Raw genomic sequence first — 19239 nt, 5'->3', positions numbered from 1 at the left:
AGAGAACAGGTGTCCATATCTGAAAACAATTTGACCACATCTTGACCACAATTGACTCCCTTGTTGGTGCTGTTGTGGAGAAGTGCTGAATGGGCTGTTACAAGATTTTCTATACATGAAGCACCAGAGGGCTAGGAAATACTTGTATACAATGCATAATAGGAAGCATTAAAAGGCCACTCGGGCATTTGCCTAAATTACCACTTTTTGTACTGATCAAATAGATGACCCTTGCCCTAAAAGTCAGTAAATTCTGGCTTTGACAGAGAAGAAAATTCAGCTACTGAAAAACTTTTAACCTTGGATTCTTTTTGACTATTATCCATCAGTAGGCAATGTTTTAGTGTTAACAACTAGCCAATTCCACAGCTACTTCATAAACAACAGAAAAGTCAAACCCCAAGCTAAGCTTAATGAATAAGATCATACATTGTAATTTGAATAAAAAAGGATGTATTATGGGATGACATAAAACAAAAACAACATTGCTGGTTTTGTTTTTTAAAGTATACACAGAAGCTGTGTAAGGGTTTCCTTTAAGAAACCAGCTACCAAGTACATGTAACTTGATTTATAATTTTGTTCAAAAGTTCCAAATGAACCTATATACTGTATTTTATAATCTGAGATCTTATACCGCATTATACTTAGGGCACTAATACTCAGGTATAAGGCCTACTGATAAAATGTGAACCACAGGGAACCAACGGGTTCTCATTTTGGCTTTGAAATTGACTACAAGTGAGCAAATCATTTAATCTCTAGAGCATTTTCTCCTCTACAAATTAATCATAAACTGTTTAGAAATAAAAGTTGAAGGGAAAGAGATTATTATTAATGAAAATATATTTCAAGATAGGTAGACAATTGCAAAGTAGAGAAACAATCTAGATTCACAAAGTTCTTAACTAGGAGGTGATGGGGGTATTTTTTGGAAGAAAACAACATTCATCTTTAAAACCCATAAATGTTAAAACAATCAGAAAGACTAGAAGATAAGAAATTTAAAATGATTAGAGATAAAAGAAAGAGTATCATTATGAACAAATTAGGACATTATGAATAAGGAACAGACAAATTTAGAAAAGAATCAAATAAAACTTAAATAAATGAATTTTTAAATTCATATACATAATGGACCCTTTGAAAAATGCAATTTCCATGGAAGGATTTAAATCGAGACTGAAAAACCAATCACTGAGAATGTTATTGAAGACATTTCCACGGAAGGCTATCTTACTAACAGCTATCCTCACCCTTACACCTCCACACAACCACAGCTGTTTGACCTTCATTTTCAAGTCAATAAGAATCTCATACGTTAATACTAAATGGAAAATGACAAAATAAACATGGTATGGGACAGAAGCATCTCTTCCCATGAAAACATCAAAAATTAACTTTTCCAAATGATTTGTGCTTTTACTTAATTGAAGTGTCAGGAAATATATATTTAATAAGCACTCAATTGCAAAAAGACTAGATGAGTTTGGAGTTTTTACAGGCATTTCTCATACCATTAAACTAGGATAAGAGGCCAAAGAGTAAAGTTATCCTTCTAATAGGTAAAGTTTACCTTCAACTATGCATAAAAAGAAAATGGAAAATAAGAATTTTGAGCGTTCAAAAGAAAAAAATCTCAAAAGGGACTAGAATGATACTTAAATAAAAGCAGCAGGACATATGCAGAAAAAAATGGGCCTGGAATCAAAAGGTGAAAAGGCTATTATAGATCTGCTACATTTTAGACTCTTCAAAATATTTATTAACGTATTTATTAATATGTATTTTGTTTACCATTTAACAGGATAGTTATGAGACAGGGAAACTGTATGTATATATATATGAATATGGATATATAAAAACCCATTAAAATAGGATGTATAAAAACACTGTGTTATAAACAGCTATCAAAATACAAGTCAAATATTTAATTTATATAAAAGGTGAAATTTGAAAGGGTTTGAAGGCTTGCTATAATCTGGATAAATGGAAGATGACTGATATATCCTAACAAACAAAAATCACGGAGGTGAAACAAGCTTATTATTCAACAGAAACTGAAAGTATGGGTCTGGCTATTGTGGAAGCAGCGGTAATAAGGATGAAAGGTAAATTTAGGCCAGAGTATAGAGGACCATGTAATACCTGCCTGGTAGAACACAATGCCCTGTCCTCTTCTAAAGAAGCTGGAGCTGGGAGATCCTCCATCTCCCTACTCACTAGAAGGCGCGGTTTGGGCACATGACCAAAGATCAATTAGATAATCTCAAGGCAATGAAGAAAGTACTTGTGGGTATTCAGGAAATTATTTATGATAGCTGTGGCAGCATTAAGTACTAGAGGCACCCAGCATAGGGGTTCTAATTAGATTCTTGTGAGGCTTAACTTGGCTTTGGTTCTTGGTTGTTCCCAGAATCTTGTTCTCTCCCTTTCTGCCAGTTCTGTAGAGGTATCCTATAACTTTCCAGTACATTTTCTTCCTGTCGATATTGGCCAGAGTTGGTTTCTGTTGTTTGTAACCAAGAAATTAACTGAATTATATGCCATCTGTAAAACAGACAATGTAGTAAAAATGTATACCTTACCTGGCACTTTCATACTGTTTCACAGTCATTAATGTATCTTCAATTGTTTTATTCACCAAAGTGTTCACACTAGCAATGAAAAAATTAATGGCTCCAAGAAGAGTCTCTCCATTTTTAGCCAGCAGCTTCTGGGTATCGGCATTATAGCCAAATTCTTCCTAAAACAAAGAAGTCACCTTAATTTATCCGGTAATAAATCAGTAAAAGTGACTTAAAAATCTCAAGCACTTCACCAATGGGAAAATATGTGATTTAGAGATCTAGCTGTAGCAGTTTTACTTTTTCTTTCAGTCTTTAAGAATCAAAATCACAGCTAGCTATATAATTACTGAAAAAGTCTAATAAACCAAAATTGTCATCAGCTCAGATACATAGCTAAAAGCTAAATAATTTTTATAAGTTACTTTGTAGTAGAAAGAATATTTTCATTTCTACATTTTGTTTCTATTATACTATAAGCACAGCTGTTGGAAAGAAAAATACAGCAGATTATTAATCAGAGAAACTATAACTTTCACAGCCAAATTAGGTAATAATTGGTTAAAACTTTCAGACATAAAACAAAGTGCATTTTTTTGTGTTTTGACTGAATCTCCTCAAAGTATAAATATTAAGAATACATATTTCTTTGTAAACTTGGTGACTAGTTGACTCCCAAGCTCAGTTCTATCTAGGCACACAACTGAGGAAGGATCACTCAACACCAGATTTAGTTCATTCTTTTTGAATAAACTGCATCTCGGTGCAGTAAACATTACATATGACTCCTTCAGATATGGCAAGAACTAACTCTAGCTCTGTATATTCAGCAGTGAAAGCTTTCCAGTGTTGTTTTACTAATTAACAGATTAATCAGGAATGCACCTAACCAAATAAAAAAATGATCACATAATATTTTAAGATGTATCATTTAATTTGATAATTCTCCAGTTTGTTATAAAGTATTTTTCAATTTCAGTTGAAACAAATAATATTAAATTAACTAAAATAATAGAAGATACAAATTTAATGCTATTGCAATAGCTGTAATTACATTTCGTAGGCGACAAAGTATTCAATAATTCAGAAGATAGCAGGAAAGTAAAATTATCTTTATTATGCTAAAACCATTTTCCATTTAAGAGATGTCCATGTAACTCCACTCTGTACTCGGTCTTTGAAATATTACAGACCTTGATTTGCAAATATTGGCAGATAAAAGACCACATAAAAAGATTACCAATCAATGTATGTGAAAACTAAAATGAAAGGCAGGACAGCTTAAGATTTTTGGCACCAAATTTCCACAAGCTAAGTTACACACTTCACTGAAGTCTACATAAATGTTACTGGAAACAGAATAATAAAGAGAAAAACATTTTTACAACTTTTAGAAAAAGTTAACAGAACATACTACAGCAGTAACCCTTGATATTCAGTAAGAAGTAAAAGGCAAAATAAAATATTAACACACAGGAAGAAAAATATGAAAGATTTATATACATGCGATAATTCATAAAAAGTAAAGTTAACAGAAGTCAGTTGGGCCTTCTTAAAGTGATATGAAATATCTTAAAAGAAAATCTCAGAATTCCATTTTCATTAAGAGTTCAGTAAATCAAATATAACAAATTACCTCTTTGAATACTTCTATTATCATTTTCTCCCATCCCTAATAGTTATTTAGAATAATCTTACATGAAGTTCTAGTGACTTCAAACTCAGGTCAGCAAATGCATCTCCAAGTTGCCTTTGGGTATGTACCATCTGGAAAAGCTGGGTCGACAATGTTTGAGCCAGTTTTAAAATATTTTCATATTTTTTCTTGTTATCCCTTAATATATCAATTTGAGCTTCAAGTTCAAGGTCCACAGTTCTTGAGCCGCGGCCTAGCCTCTCAGAGATAATCTGTCGAGTACACTAAAAGTGGAAGATGCATTTTGTTTAGAAAGAAAAAACAAAACAAAATACAAATGCTAGAGCATATGGCATACACCATTTTTTGGATTCAAACAAGCTAGCGTAATCAACTGAAAATTGTCAGCTCCCTTAGTTGATCAGGACCCAGAAAGTAAATTCACCAGACGTGTCTAATAATTATTACTAATCAAAGGAAGTTTAAAGACATATCTAGCAAACTTATATACTGCCATAAGAACTCTCACATAATTATTTTGCAAGTTTAGTACATTTGGGTAGATTATCTAAAACAGAGATATTTGGCATTAAGACTAATATAGACTGTTAATATAGGAATAATAAGAACACCAAAATACTACTCTCTTATCGCTTTCAAATGTTCTTTTACTTCTATCTTCCCCCTTAAATGACTTCTATAGATATATATGTGTGTGTACGAATGAGGAATAAAGAAAGAGGAAGGGAGGAAGGAAAGAAAGGAAGGGGAAAAGAGGGAGAGAGAGAAACTACTGAGTTACTGTTACTCAGACAGTGTGGTATTATATTATGTTATTATATTCTGCCCCAGAAATAATAATACAGAAACCTATATATATATATATGTATTTTTTTTTGTCTGAGATGGAGTCTCGCTCTGTTGCCCAGGCTGGATGAAGTGCAGTGGTCCGATTTTGGCTCATCACAACCTCCACTTCCCAGGTTCAAGTGATTCTCATGTGTCGGCCTCCTAGGTAGCTGAGATTACAGGTGTGCACCACCAAGCCCAGCTAATTTTTTGTATTTTTAGTAGAGATGGGGTTTTGCCATGTTGGCTAGGCTGGTCTCAAACTCCTGGGCTCAACTGATCCACCTGCCTTGGCCTCCCGAAGTGGGATTACAGGCGTGAGCCGTTGTGCCCAGCCTAGAAACCTGTAATTTTTAAAAAGTATCTAATTTCAGAACACATGGAAATAAGTTTTCTAGTATTAATGTTTTACTCTCAACTTCATTCAATAATACATTTTAAGAATAACTGGGGCATTAATATATACCTCATCATTAAATGTTATCAGAAATATTCTTAAAAAGTAGTAAATAAATACTACAATTTTGTTGTTGCTGTTGTTGTTGTTTTTTGAGATGGAGTTTCGCTCCTGTTTCCCAGGCTGCAGTGCAATGGCACAATCTCAGCTCACCACAATCTCCACCTCCCAGGTTCAAGTGATTCTTCTGCATCAGCCTCCCGAGTAGCTGGGATTACAGGCATGCAACACCACACATGGCTAATTTTGTATTTTTAGTAGAGACAGGGCTTCTCCATGTTGGTCAGGCTGGTCTCAAACTCCTGACCTCAGATGATCTGCCCCTCTTGGCCTCCCAAAGTGTTGGGATTACAGGCATGAACCACCGCACCTGGCCAGTACTACAGTTTTTAAAACTTGCTCTTTATCATGTTCTTCAAAGTTCTGGTTACAGAATTAATGTCTGTGGTAAAAATTAAAATAATGTATGAAATAAGAGGTGAATTTCCTCTTCCTTTAATCACACTGAATAGCAGAAAACTACTATTAACAGTCTGATAGGTATACTAGACTTTCCTTTAAACGTATATAATCTCATATATATATTTTTAGAGTAAACATGAGATTATGCTATATATAATACCCTGAGTATTTCTTTTCTATGAACAAAATAATCTTGAGACTTTTTCTTGTCAATATACACAAATCTGCTCACATATTTTTCTACTTCCCAACACATTTTCTATTCTCATCAACTAAGGATCCTTATAACTTTTTTTTTCTTTTTACAAAAGAGTTTTATTTTTTAAAAGTAGAGAAATTCTTAACCACAAATAACAGGACAGGTGAGAGACCAAAACCATGGAAGGGGATAAAAGTATTACTGTGGAAAACGTACAAACACTTCTAGGAAATGAAAATCACAAGAGAAAGGTTGAACTGAGTATGTGATTTTAACAAGAAAACCATCAGCAAAAAATAATGCCTGAAATTTTAACAAGATAAAGGAGATAGATAGGTCACTTATTCCCATATTTTTCTTCCACACCAGGGTTTTCCCTATGCAATATTATCAGAGACATTTACTCTATCCACAAGCCAAAGCATGTGGTACTTTCACAGCAACCTAGATATAATAATCCATTAAGTCAGAATTAATTGAAGGAGCATTGTTTCTTAGCACAGTGAGAGAAATGTATTCACTGCTGTCTGAGTGGCCTTTTTTTCCCCACAGAAATAACAGTTATAAGCAGGCATAGAGGTGAAAAATTAATGAGGAAATGTTTTTTGTTTCCAGGAAGCCACAGCAGTGGGAAGAGTAAGATGATACTGATTACAAGGCAAATTAAGGTAAACTGGACACTTGAAAGAAGTTGTAAAACTAGATTTACATATATTCCAATTTGATAATTCTACACTCTTCAGTAAAACCTAAAGAATCTGGAAATGAGAGTACTACAGATTCCCTAAAGGAAGCTTTGTAAAGAAAGTTGTAGTGAGAAGATATAAAGTTGCTACCCATTTCCCAACTCATCAGGATCCTAGAGGAAGTGTCTTAGATGATCTCTACAGTGGATTTTTATTTAAATTGCTTTCTAGTATATACTGAAATAAAAAGTAATATTGGAGATCAGTATATATTATAAAGCAAGTTTAAAACAGAGGAGAATTAAGAATCTAAATTCTTTAACCTTCCTCAGAGTCCCTGAAAATGGAGATCACTTACAATGAGCTGGTGGTCCTATTCAGTTTTCCATATGAATGAAAAAGTCATTTTGAAGAATAGGACAAATGATGCTAAACTGAAGAGGCAAAAGGAAGCTAAAGTAAATTACTGACCTATGTTGATTCTCTACTTGGGGGAGCATGGGTGAAATACAGTGATAGTGTACAAAATACCGTATCAGCATTATACTGGTTTATGAATTTATGCAACAGTCAACTGTGTACTCTGAGTATTTAAGTAGTGTATTAGTCCATTTTCACGCTGCTGATAAAGACATACCTAAGACTGGGACTAAAAAGTTTAATTGGACTTAGAGTTTCACATGGCTGGGAGGCCTCAGAATCATAGCGAGAGGCAAAAGGCACTTCTTACATGCTGGCGGCAAGAGAAAATGAGAAAGAAGCAAAATTGGAAACCCCTAATAAACCTATCAGATCTCGTGAGACTTATTCACTATCACAAGAATAGCACAGGCAAGACTGGCCCCTATGATTCAATTACCTCTCCCTGGGTCCCTCCCACAACACACGGCAATTCTGGGAGATACAATTCAAGTTGAGATTTGGGTGGGGACACGGCCAAACCATATCATTCTGCCCCTGGTCCCTTCAAATCTCAAGTCCACACATTTCAAAACCAACCATGCCTTCCCAACAGTCCCCCAAAGTCTTAACTCATTTCAGCATTAACCCAAAAGTCCACAGTCCAAAGTCTCATCTGAGACAAGGCAAGTCCCTTCCGCACATGAGTCTGTAAAAATCAAAAGCAAGCTAGTTACTTCCTAATGGGGGTACAGGTATTGGGTAAATACAGCCATTCTAAATGGGAGAAATTGGCCAAAACAGAGGGGTTATAGGGCCCATGTAGTCCAAAATCCACCAGGGCAGTCAAATTTTAAAGCTCCAAAATGATCTCCAGGTCTCACATCCAGGTCACGCTGATGCAGGAGGTGGGTGCCCATGGTCTTGGGCAGCTCCACCCCTGTGCCTTTTCAGGGTACAGCCTTCCTCCCAGCTGCTCTCATGGGCGGGCACTGAATGTCTGAGGCTTTTCCAGGTACATGGTGCAAGCTGTTGGTGGATCTACCATTCAGGGGTCTGCAGGATGGTGGCCCTCTTCTCACAGCTTCACTAGGCAGTGCCCCAGTAGGGACTCTGTGGGGGGACTCTGATCCCACAATTCCCTTCCATACTGCCCTAGCAGAGGTTCTCCATGAGGGCCCCACCCCTGTAGCAAACTTTTGCCTGGGCATCCAGGCGTTTCCATATCTCTTCTGAAATCTAGGCAGAGGTTCCCAAACCTCAATTTCTGACTTCTGTGCACCCGCAGGCTCAACATCATGTGAAAGCTGCCAAGGCTTGGTGCTTCCACCCTCTGAAACCCAAGCTCTACAATGGCCCCTTTCAGCCATGGCTGGAGCGGCTGGAACACAGGGCATTAAGTCCCTAGGCTGTATACAGCACAGGGACCCTGGGCCTGGCCCATGAAACCACTTTTTCCTCTTGGGCCTCTGGGTCTGTGATGGAAGGGGGCTGCCGTGAAGGTCTCTGACATGGCGTGAAGACATGTTCCCCATCGTCTTGGCAATTAACATTAGGATCCTTGCTACTTATGCAAATTTCTGCAGCTGGCTTGAATTTCTCCCCAAAAATGGATTTTTCTTTTCTACTGCATAGTCAGGCTGCAAATTCTCCAAACTTTTATGCTCTGTTTCCCTTATAAAACTGAATGCCTTTAACAGTACCCAAGTCACTACTTGAATGCTTTGCTGCTTAGAAATTTCTTCTGCCAGACGTGAACCCAGGAGGCAGAGCCTGCAGTGAACTGAGATTGTGCCACCACACTCCAGCCTGGGCGACAGAGCAAGACTCTGTCTCAAAAAAAAAAAAAAAAGAAAGAAAGAAATTTAGATATTTCTTCTGCCAGATACCGTAAATCATCTCTCTGAAGTTCAAGGTTCCACAAATCTCTAGGGTAGGGGCAAAATGCCACCAGTCTCTTTGCTAAAATGTAACAGGAGTCACCTTTGCTCCAGTTCCCAATAAGTTCTTCAGCCTGGATTTTATTGTCCATATTGCGATTAACATTTTGGGCAAAGCCATTTAACAAGTCTCTAGGAAGTTTCAAACATTCCCACATTTTCCTGTCTTCTTCTGAGCCTTTCAAACTGTTCCAATCTCTGCCTGTTACCCAGTTCCAAAGTCACTTCCACATTTCCGGGTATTTTTTCAGCAACATCTTACTCCTGGTACCAATTTACTGTATTAGTTGGTTTTCACACTGCTGATACAGACAGACCTGAGACTGGGAATAAAAAGAGGTTTACTTGGAATTACAGTTCCACATGGCTGGGGAGGCCTCAGAATCATGGCAGGAGGTGAAAGGTACTTCTTATATGGTGGCAGCAAGAGAAAATGAGAAAGAAGCAAAAGCAGAAACCCCTGATAAACCCATCAGATCTTGTAAGACTTATTCACTATCACGAGAATAGCATGGGAAAGACTTGCTCCCATGATTCCATTACCTCCCCCTAGGTCCCTCCCACAACTCATGGGAATTCTGGGAGATACAATTCAAGTTGAGATTTGGGTGGGGACACAGCCAAACCATATCAAGTAGCACCAAGAGCTCTTCTGCAGTGCCAAAAAAGAGAATAAAGATATTTAAGGACAAGCAAAAGAAGAAACTTATGGCAACAACTAACAAATACAACAAGGATTATTAAGGTAAGGGACAGAGAAGGTAGCATAAAAGGAAAATGAACAGGGGAAGGAGGTCAACCAATAAATGAATGAGGCAATATGACAGGAAAAACAGGCATGAAAGTTTAAAAGATACTGGTTTAAACACATCAAACGTTAACTTGATAAGTGTGTGAATGATAATGGCAAATCCTTAAACATTAAGAAAAAAGTTTGGGAAAGATGCCAAATAGCTCTGAATGCTGAAACTGATATGATTCTTCTTCTTCTTTTTTTTTAAAGACAAACTTCAAAAAGCACTCTATTCTAGACTAGGAAAAATAAAAATAAAAAACATAAACCACAGTTTATTATTTCAACTATTTCTGTAGATGAAAATAAGTAAGAAATAGATTTTGGATTCAAATTTTGTGAATAAAATCAGGTAGATTAAAATAATATTTAAGAAGATAGGTTCAATGTCTAAACCTAAAATTGCTCCTATTACATATTTGCTTTGAATCACCATGTTGGTCTTGGGACCAAAATTAACAACCAATAGATGAAGTGCTAAATATTCCCTTGCGGAAAAGCATTAAAACATTTGTTAGAGAATAGAAACAGAAGAAATTACAGGTAGAAAGCATGAAGGAGAGGACCAAAGACACAGCCAGAATGAAGTTATTCGAGAGTAAAAAAGGGCCGGGCGTGGTGGCTCAACACCTGCAAATCCCTGCACTTTGGGAGGCTGAGGTGGGAGGACTGCTTGAACCCAGGAGTTCGAGACCGGCCTGAGCAACACAGGGAGACTCCGTCTCTACAAAAAATAAGAAATTAGCCAGGAGTGGTGATGCCTGCCTATAGTCCGAGCTGCTCAGGAGGCTGAGGTGAGAGGATCACTTAGGTCCAGGTGGTTACAGCTGCAGTGAGCCATGATCATACAACTGCACTTGAGCCTGGGTGACAGAGTGAGACCCTATCTACACAAACAACAAACAGTAAAATGGACAACAAGCACAGTCTTAAGTCAACCAAATCAAAATCAGTATTTGAAGCATTATACAAATGACAGTGAATGCCCAACATTAGCTAAAATTTGAGCCGAGAAGCCCAAAAAGCAGTAAGAACACAGAGAGTCATGTAGATCCCATAAGGTCATTACACTATGAACTTTTTTTGGTTGAGCGGAATATGTCGGCCTGGACACACTGGACTATTAACTCCATAGAATCATGTAAGTCAGATACTTTCTTTTTCTTTTTTGACCTAGATTAAAATATTCAAGTTAAGTTCTACTGAAAAAAACTGTCATTTAAAAATAAATAAAAAAGAATTTTGTACTAAATTCTTAAATTACATGCAAAGATCAATGATAAAACGAATACTTCATTTTCTAATTGTATTTCTACAATGTTTAGATGGCATTTTCTCTTCTCTATATGCATTTAATTGCAACATAATGACTTGAATAAACATATAAAGAAAATAATGCCTCCTTCACATAGTATTATACCATATGTATAACATTTTAAAGAGTTGTCATTTTCATTAGCACAAATTTTTAATAGGCTAAATGTGCCATATTAATATGAGATAAATATGGAATCTCAATAGTGATTCAACTCAGATTATTGTAGAGATAAGAGATGCAAGATAAGAAACAGATAATAATACATAAACACATAGGAATAAATAGATAACGAAGAAGGAAAACATCAAGTAAACAACATGAGAGGAAGGGTCAAATGAACAAAAAGCTTAAACTTGCTCAGTCTAGCTTCATGCTAGAAAGGGAATTCAAAGCAGTAGGCAAATATGGCCTTATGAACAAAGTTACAGAAGTATGAGAAAGCACAGATTGTTTAGGAAGTTTCTGGGTAATTTGGTACGAATAACTTGATCCATAGATAGAAAAGAGGCAGAGACAAAGTGGGAAAGGTAGATAGAGGTCAGATTTATGCCACTCTAAAAACAGTGGGGACTGACTGAAGGATTTTAAGCAAGAGGGAACCCACATTAGGCAGGGTGGAACATGTAATCTTAGAGAATTGGTTAAGAAGTTGTTACAGGAATGTGAGAGTAATAAATATGAACTATGGCTGTGAAGGCTGGGATTGACAGCAGGGGAAAAGGTGAAAGAATATTAAGAAGGCAGAATGCATAGGACTTAATGACTGACTGGCTATGTGGAATCAGCAAGAAGATGGAATAGAAATCTGTGAATATTTTAGAAGAAGAGTTTAGTTTAAGCAGGCATCACTTTTTGAAGACTACCATTGGGATTTCTCAGATTCTACACTGACATGAGCTAAATAATTTTTGGACAGAGTCATGTAACATGTTTCAGGGAGGTTTTACCATCTTAAGAAAACCTATACTTTTGAAGAAGACTTCTAGATCATATTTTTAAGGCATTAACTGAAAGAATAAATTCACTTCTGTTTTACTATTGAGAAGATGTAAGAAAGGCCTGTTCGGTATAAAATATAGACAATTCCTAACTTACCAATCACTAGACCCACAATCAGTTCACGAATATAGGGAGAATTGTGGCTAATGCTCTAACCTGAGTGCTAGGGCTTTCATCCTAACTATTCCACGAATTCTACAGTCTTGTCCCTGTAAAAATTCAAAAGGTACTAAGTGGATTTGGGGGTTGAGCTGTTTGTAATACATCAAATACAATATGGGTTAAATAATTTGCTTATTTGTTTTATGGAGGGCGTAAGAAAAATAATCACCAATTACTCTGAAGCAATGCAAGTAAGAATGTTAACAAACTTTAGAAACACAACTCACTTGCAATCCAGTGTTGCCCATATAGTTAATGCTTAGTTATTATAGTAAAATCAGAGAATTTCAAACTTTGTGGAACTAATATACCTCTCTTGACCTTCAGCTCCTATAAAGTATCAAAAGGAGGGGAAGGAGCAAATATATCTATAGTAGCAGCTAAATAAATTCCAAAGCAGGACATGTCTTCAATTATGTACATTATCAGTTAATAAGCATTTTAATAGCTTTACTCTTTTGTACTAAATTCTTAAATTACATGCAAAGATCAATGATAAAACGAATACTTCATTTTCTAATTGTATTTCTACCATGTTTAGATGGCATTTTCTCTTCTCTATATGCATTTAATTGCAACATAATGACTTGAATAAACATATAAATAAAAATTTTTTAGAGCCATTTAGGGTGGAAACATTAAATAATTACAAACCTTATAGGTGTTTAGACTCCATTTTCTAACAAGTTCTAACTTTTCCATTGCAGGATTTTTAATTTCATCTGCTAGAATAACTGGTCCACTTTTTGTCTGTGTTCTCTGGCCACCTGCAAGGTAACAAAAGATAAAAACACAATCCAGATGAAGACAAGCAGGGAAAGAAAACAAAACCCTGACATTGTTCAAATTAAAATACTTATGCATCTAAAAAAAAGAAAAAAGGTTCCCACAAAGTAAAGAACTAGAACTTCCTGGAATTGCTGAGGATAGTTTCCTAATTACTTAAACAACACTTCTGTCCATTAAACACAAATGCCATGTGACTTATCTGTCTTCTTTAAACAAACAAACAAAAAACAAACCTGCCGCAATCAGCTTTATTTTCTATATAAGCTGTGGTTTACTTTAAGAAAAATAAAATTTCCACAACTAATCTTATACACTAATGACACTAAAAAAGAAGTATCTTGGTCAATAAAAATCTAAACGGCCACACGTATTCCCCACAGTGATCTTTCATTGTAATGTGCAGACTACAACAACAATAGAATGTTGCTATAATTTTGGAGAATTTGAAAAAATTAATTCAAATTTCATATAGTTGTTCAATTCAAATAGTCATTAAAGATATGTTATCACTAGTATGAAAGGCTGGGTTGAAACAAGATCTACATTGTACCTCTTTTTTCTCAAAACATCACACAAAAAAGGCAAGAAAACCAAAAAGAGCCATAATGAATAAAGAAGCAGTGTAAATTCCTGACAATGTACTCTTCCAACAATTAAGAATTTTTGATATGAAAGCAACTCTACAACTATATACTTCTTAATAGTAAAATACTTTTCATAGTCAAAATATTTTTCATTTCAGTTTCGGGATGGAAAGTTTCTAATAATTTAAAAAGAATAATGAAATAAAGAGAAAACTTAGGATCGGCAAAAATTTCTTCTCTTACCTATTCCTATAACCAGACCAATCTTTCCCATAGCTTTACCAGTCCAAGAACAAGAATGGTATATAAAATAGAACACATTTAAGAATTTACAAAATTCTCATAAAACAAAATATAAATGTTAACATTTCATATAAGAAGAAACATGGAGTTCATTTTCTCTCCCATTTTTATAGTCCAGTAACAGTAAAGTGCAGAGCAAATTGAATGTGAAGATATTGATTTTCCCAAGTATTTTTCATTGGGTATAATTGGTAAATTAATAGTATTGTGTTGCAATCTGCAAACTATTTGTAAGTTAAAGCTAAAAGTAAGAAGACAAGACCTTTTTCACTTAACCCATTCTTAAAAACAACCAACCTAATTGTTGAAGGTTGTTTTTCCTTTAACTGAAAATAGAAGGCAGAGCTGCAAAGATGAGTTTAGGATCAAATGGTAAACCTACATATTCCAGAGCAAAGAAAGAATGTTTTAAAGCAAATCAAATTTTATAATGTTTTAATTTTAAAACGGATTAAGTTTCAGCTATGAGATACAGCCTAATTATTCTGAAAAGCCAGAAAGATAGGATACAGTTAGAAAAATTATTTCCTTTATTGTTAATAAGACAGCCACCAAAAAAGTCAGAATAACACACACCTAAGAATATAAAGCAAGTGATTATGAAACTGAGTAAATTAGTGTAGCTTCAGCAGTAGCAAGAAGGGCTTTATCCAATCAGTGCAGTGAATACCTGCAGGAACAATTAAATCACTTCCTTGTTGAGCCAGTCGACTAGCTGCAACCCTGCTAGGAGACATAACAGATGGCAGTGGCGGTGCTGGGGAACCTGAAAAGGTAGACATTTTAACTGTGAAAATCCTTTTCCTCCTCCACATACTGTACATTTTGAATATAGGGTTACTGATATTTCCTTTAAAATACTCAAACACTAGGATTAAAAATTGGAATTAATATATTTATTTTCTTTCAGGGAAGGACTAATAATAAATGTATGCTACCAGGCTCACTTTTTATATAAACTTTTCATCAAACTATCAAAACTAAACAAAATATGTAACTATATGATGAAATCTGGTAAGATGACATCTAACCAGGATTTTAACTGGACTCTACTATTTCCAAAATCAGTTAACAGAATGTGAATACAGTCCCATAGTTGCATGATTTAAAGCTTCGGTAAATATTTCATAACTTGCTACTCTCATATATGAAGGAAAAGCTCTTCAAGTAAAAATTCAAAGGCATGTAAGGGATATTAAAACATGCTTTCATATCTCTTACAAGAAATGTGAATGAATTATAGCCTTCACAGGAATTGCAGCCAAAAATTTCAAATCATAAACCAAATGTCATATAGTGTGTCTCATTGCTATTCATAACGTGGACGTAGGGGACCTTCTGCAATTCGCCTGGATGCTTGTTAGAAATGCAAAATCTCAGTCCCTGCCCCAGTCCTACTAAACCCAAGCCTGCATTTTCATAAGATTTCCCCAGGTGATTTATATGTACTTTGAAATTTGAGAAGTGCTGATATAGAGTATTTTTTGACATTATAAGAATCACTTTTGGAGCTTTTCAAACGTACCTGGGATACTCAACAAGATCTACTGATTTTCACTGAAACAGGCATCTTTTGCAAAAGCCACTCAAGATGATTCTCAAACACAATTAAGTTTGAGAACCAGAGGAAACAACACCATTTTTGAATGAAACACAACTAAGTTTTAAATTCTAACACTGAGTTTAAAATTCTGGCTCTATCTACCACATGATATCAGGAACACCCTGGCAAATTACTAAACACCTCTGAGCCTTAATTATCTACAAAGTAAGAAATATTGACTACTGGCTGAGAGCTGTGTCTCATACTTGTAATCCCAGCACTTTGGGAGGCAGAGGCAGGTGGATTGCTTGAGCTCAGGAGTTGAAGACCAGCCTGGGCAACATGGCAAAACACCACCTTGCTGGGCATGGTGGCACAAGCCTGTAGTCCCAGCTACTCAGAGGTTGAGATAGAAGGACTGCTTGAGCCCAGGAGGAGGAGGCTGCAGTCAGCCGAGATCGCACCATTGCACTCCAACCTAAGTGACAGAGCCAGACCCTGTCTCAACTAAAAAAAAAAAGAAAAAAAGAAAGAAACACTGATTACCCAACATTGTTGCTAATGTCTAGCATTAAACAAAAAAAAAGGAGTAATAAATTTTTAAAACTGAAAAATTATTAAAGTCCTTCCATGTTTAGCTGAGAATATTTTAATGTCTATAATGTACTTTTATTTCAACTACACTCTTCCCCAGTTCTCTGGAAAAAATATAATGCATTACGTTCATAATTAAATTTCCTAATAAGAAAGACACGTCTACTTTCTTTACTTACTATTAGTAATAATTGGTCATATCCCAGTTGTACTAAATTCTGATATAGAAACAGTCATGAGTTCTAACAGTATAAAATAAACCTTAACTTGAACTGGATCTCACATTAAAATTCAAACACGCAATAGATCTAAACTAAATAGACTGTTGTTAACTTTCAAAGTGAGAGATATGTGTCTCTTTAAATTTGTTAAATTATAAAATTTAAAACCAGAAGGGATGATGGAAATCAACTAAACTCTCACATTAAACGGTAAGATTAATGAAGCTTAGAGAGGTTCAAATAGTTTCTTATTAGAGACTCAGATGTTCTGAACACCATAATATCTCCATTATTAAATTCAATACAGAAATCACTAATCTACAAGTTACTTGCTGAGTTGGAAGGCATTTTAATAGGTTATCCAGTCCGATCACCATTTTAAACAAAGACTGTATCTCTATTGTCAAAGGCATAAAGGATTCTAAATAAGAAAGTGTAAAATAAAAGAAGACTACCGCACTTCCATGTCTTGACCCCAGAAATAGGAGCTCTATTGTTCTAGTTATTACAGTTTATTAATCTTGCATAAGAAATAAACCATGGCACTACATGAGATGTGTATAACATATATAACAAATGAAATGTAACTCTCCAAAGTAAAATAGCAAATAATCTAGTGTGGCTGTAACTGGGACTTCAGCTTTTTTGATTTACCTTCAAAGGTAATTATCGCTTCTCTGTATCTTTAATACTTTAAGCTTTTAAACAACTGTTACCAAAATCATTCACCAATACCAACTAAAAAATAAATAATAATATAGGATCTCTCAATAATACAGGATGTTACTAACTGGCTAAATTTGGGGAATTAAATCTATTGCATCTCAACAACAAAAATCTAGAAGATGAATACATATGTACAAAGATTTATACCCCCATTAAAACAAAACCCTGGTACAAAGTACACTTAACTCTTATGAGTTTTGATTTATTCATGATTTCCACTATTACTGATTCTGTAACATCTTTGGTGCTAGGCAGATTTCAATATTTGTTGTTTTTAAGTTGAAGTATAACTTTTAAATCTGCACTAGATAGATGAAAAAGTAGATGGTTAATACTCTCCTTGTTAACTGTTTAAGCAAATAGTCATAATTTATCATTTAGTCATCTTTCCAGAGAGCTAACACAGTCCTAATTCCTTTAAGATTTTTTCGTAAGACCTGTTTTCCAAATGGTAATCATTGTATGTTATTCTTTCTCATGTTCATTCCAATTTATCTACATATATCTTAAAGTAATCACAACTTTCCAACAAATGCTTAACTAATTTAAGTATAGCAGCAGAATGATTATTTTCCTAATACACTGATCAACAATACAGTTTGGATTTTTAAATGTTTTATACACTCAGTTCAGAGAGACATACATTACTGCCATTATCATGAAATATATTTTCTTATTCCAATTGGAAGAATTAGGACGTTATCTATAAGCAAGTGAAACTGATGGGCATTTTAATGCTCATGTATACCAGTTCATAATGGCCAACTGATTTCAATTATTGTATAATACCATTATACAATAACATTAAGGGTAAAAATGGCAGCTAAATAATTTCATTAAAAATATTTAGGCCAGGCGTGGTGGCTCACGCCTGTAATCCCAGCACTCTGGGAGGCTGAGGCAGGCAGATCATGAGGTCAGGAAATCGAGACCATCCTGGCTAACACAGTGAAACCCCGTTACTATTAAAAAATACAAAAAATTAGCCGGGCGTAGTGGCAGGCGCCTGTAGTCCCAGCTACTCGGGAGGCTGAGGCAGGAGAATGATGTCAACCCAGGATCGTGCCACTGCACTCAAGCCTGGGCAACAGAGTAAGACACTGTCTCAAAAAAAAAAAAAAAAAAAAAAAAAAAAAAAAAAAAAAAATTTTAATCTTACTGATACATCAGAAAAATTATTTTAATGAGCAAAATTAAGATCATTCAATTGCCATGTCTAATACATAAAAGCTGAGTGACGTCTAATATAATCACAATGAGCCTGGCTATTGCATAGTATAAACAAATCATTCAGTTGCCATGTTAATAGTGAAATTAGTTTTTTATTCAATGTCAACATTTAAATTTTAGAATTGGTGATTAGTCAAAAAATGGTACCAAATTATGCAAAGTAAGCTTTATATTTTTCAGCACTCATAGTTTTAGGTACTCAGTCAGTTCTTCCAAATTCAAAGTTATCCCTGATATAAGAATGCCACGATGCTTCAGAATGACTACTAAGACATTGACATGATTGCTCCCTTTATTTTTCTAAACATAAGAATGAAAAGAGAAAAAAAATGTCAGTAGACAGTCCATTCATTTCATAGCCTAAAGTAGAGGATATACTGGATTATCCTAAATGTCTATTTCCAGGACCCATATAGCAGAGAATATACTTCAAAATCTAAATTGTTATTTAAATAAAGTATTGGCCAACTGTACAATAAAAAAATACAGAATATGGCCGGGTGCGGTGGCTCACTTTGGGAGGCTGAGGTGGGTAGATCATGAGTTCAGGAGTTCAAGACCAGCCTGGCCAACATGGTGAAACCTCATCTCTACTAAAAATACAAAAATTAGCCTGGTGTGGTGGCAAGCACCTGTAATCCCAACTACTTGGGAGGCTGAGGCAGGAGGATCGCTTGAACTAGGGGGGTGGAGGTTGCAGTGAGCCGAGATCATGCCACTGTACTCCAGCCTGGGCAACAGAGTGAGACTCTGTCTTTTAAAAAAAAAAATACAGAATACTA

At 35.3% G+C, this 19239-nt stretch overlaps 1 protein-coding gene across 4 annotated transcripts in view; it reads right to left on the bottom strand.

Moving 5' to 3' along the window:
* Positions 1 to 19239, bottom strand: part of ARFIP1 (ADP ribosylation factor interacting protein 1) — a 131654-nt gene that overhangs the window by 26603 nt on the left and 85812 nt on the right. For 2 of the 4 annotated variants that reach the window (NM_001266175.1, XM_028847991.2), the window contains 4 exon segments: positions 2589 to 2746; positions 4266 to 4487; positions 13122 to 13234; positions 14814 to 14909. In NM_001266175.1, the coding sequence (NP_001253104.1) occupies positions 2589 to 2746; positions 4266 to 4487; positions 13122 to 13234; positions 14814 to 14909 (589 nt within the window). 4 annotated transcript variants of the gene reach the window in all.

Source organism: Macaca mulatta, chromosome 5 (assembly GCF_049350105.2).
Source record: "Macaca mulatta isolate MMU2019108-1 chromosome 5, T2T-MMU8v2.0, whole genome shotgun sequence".
NCBI classification, from domain to species: Eukaryota; Metazoa; Chordata; class Mammalia; order Primates; family Cercopithecidae; genus Macaca; species Macaca mulatta.
The sequence above is the reverse complement of the archived record's forward strand: the minus strand, read 5'-3'. Positions and strand labels throughout refer to the sequence as shown.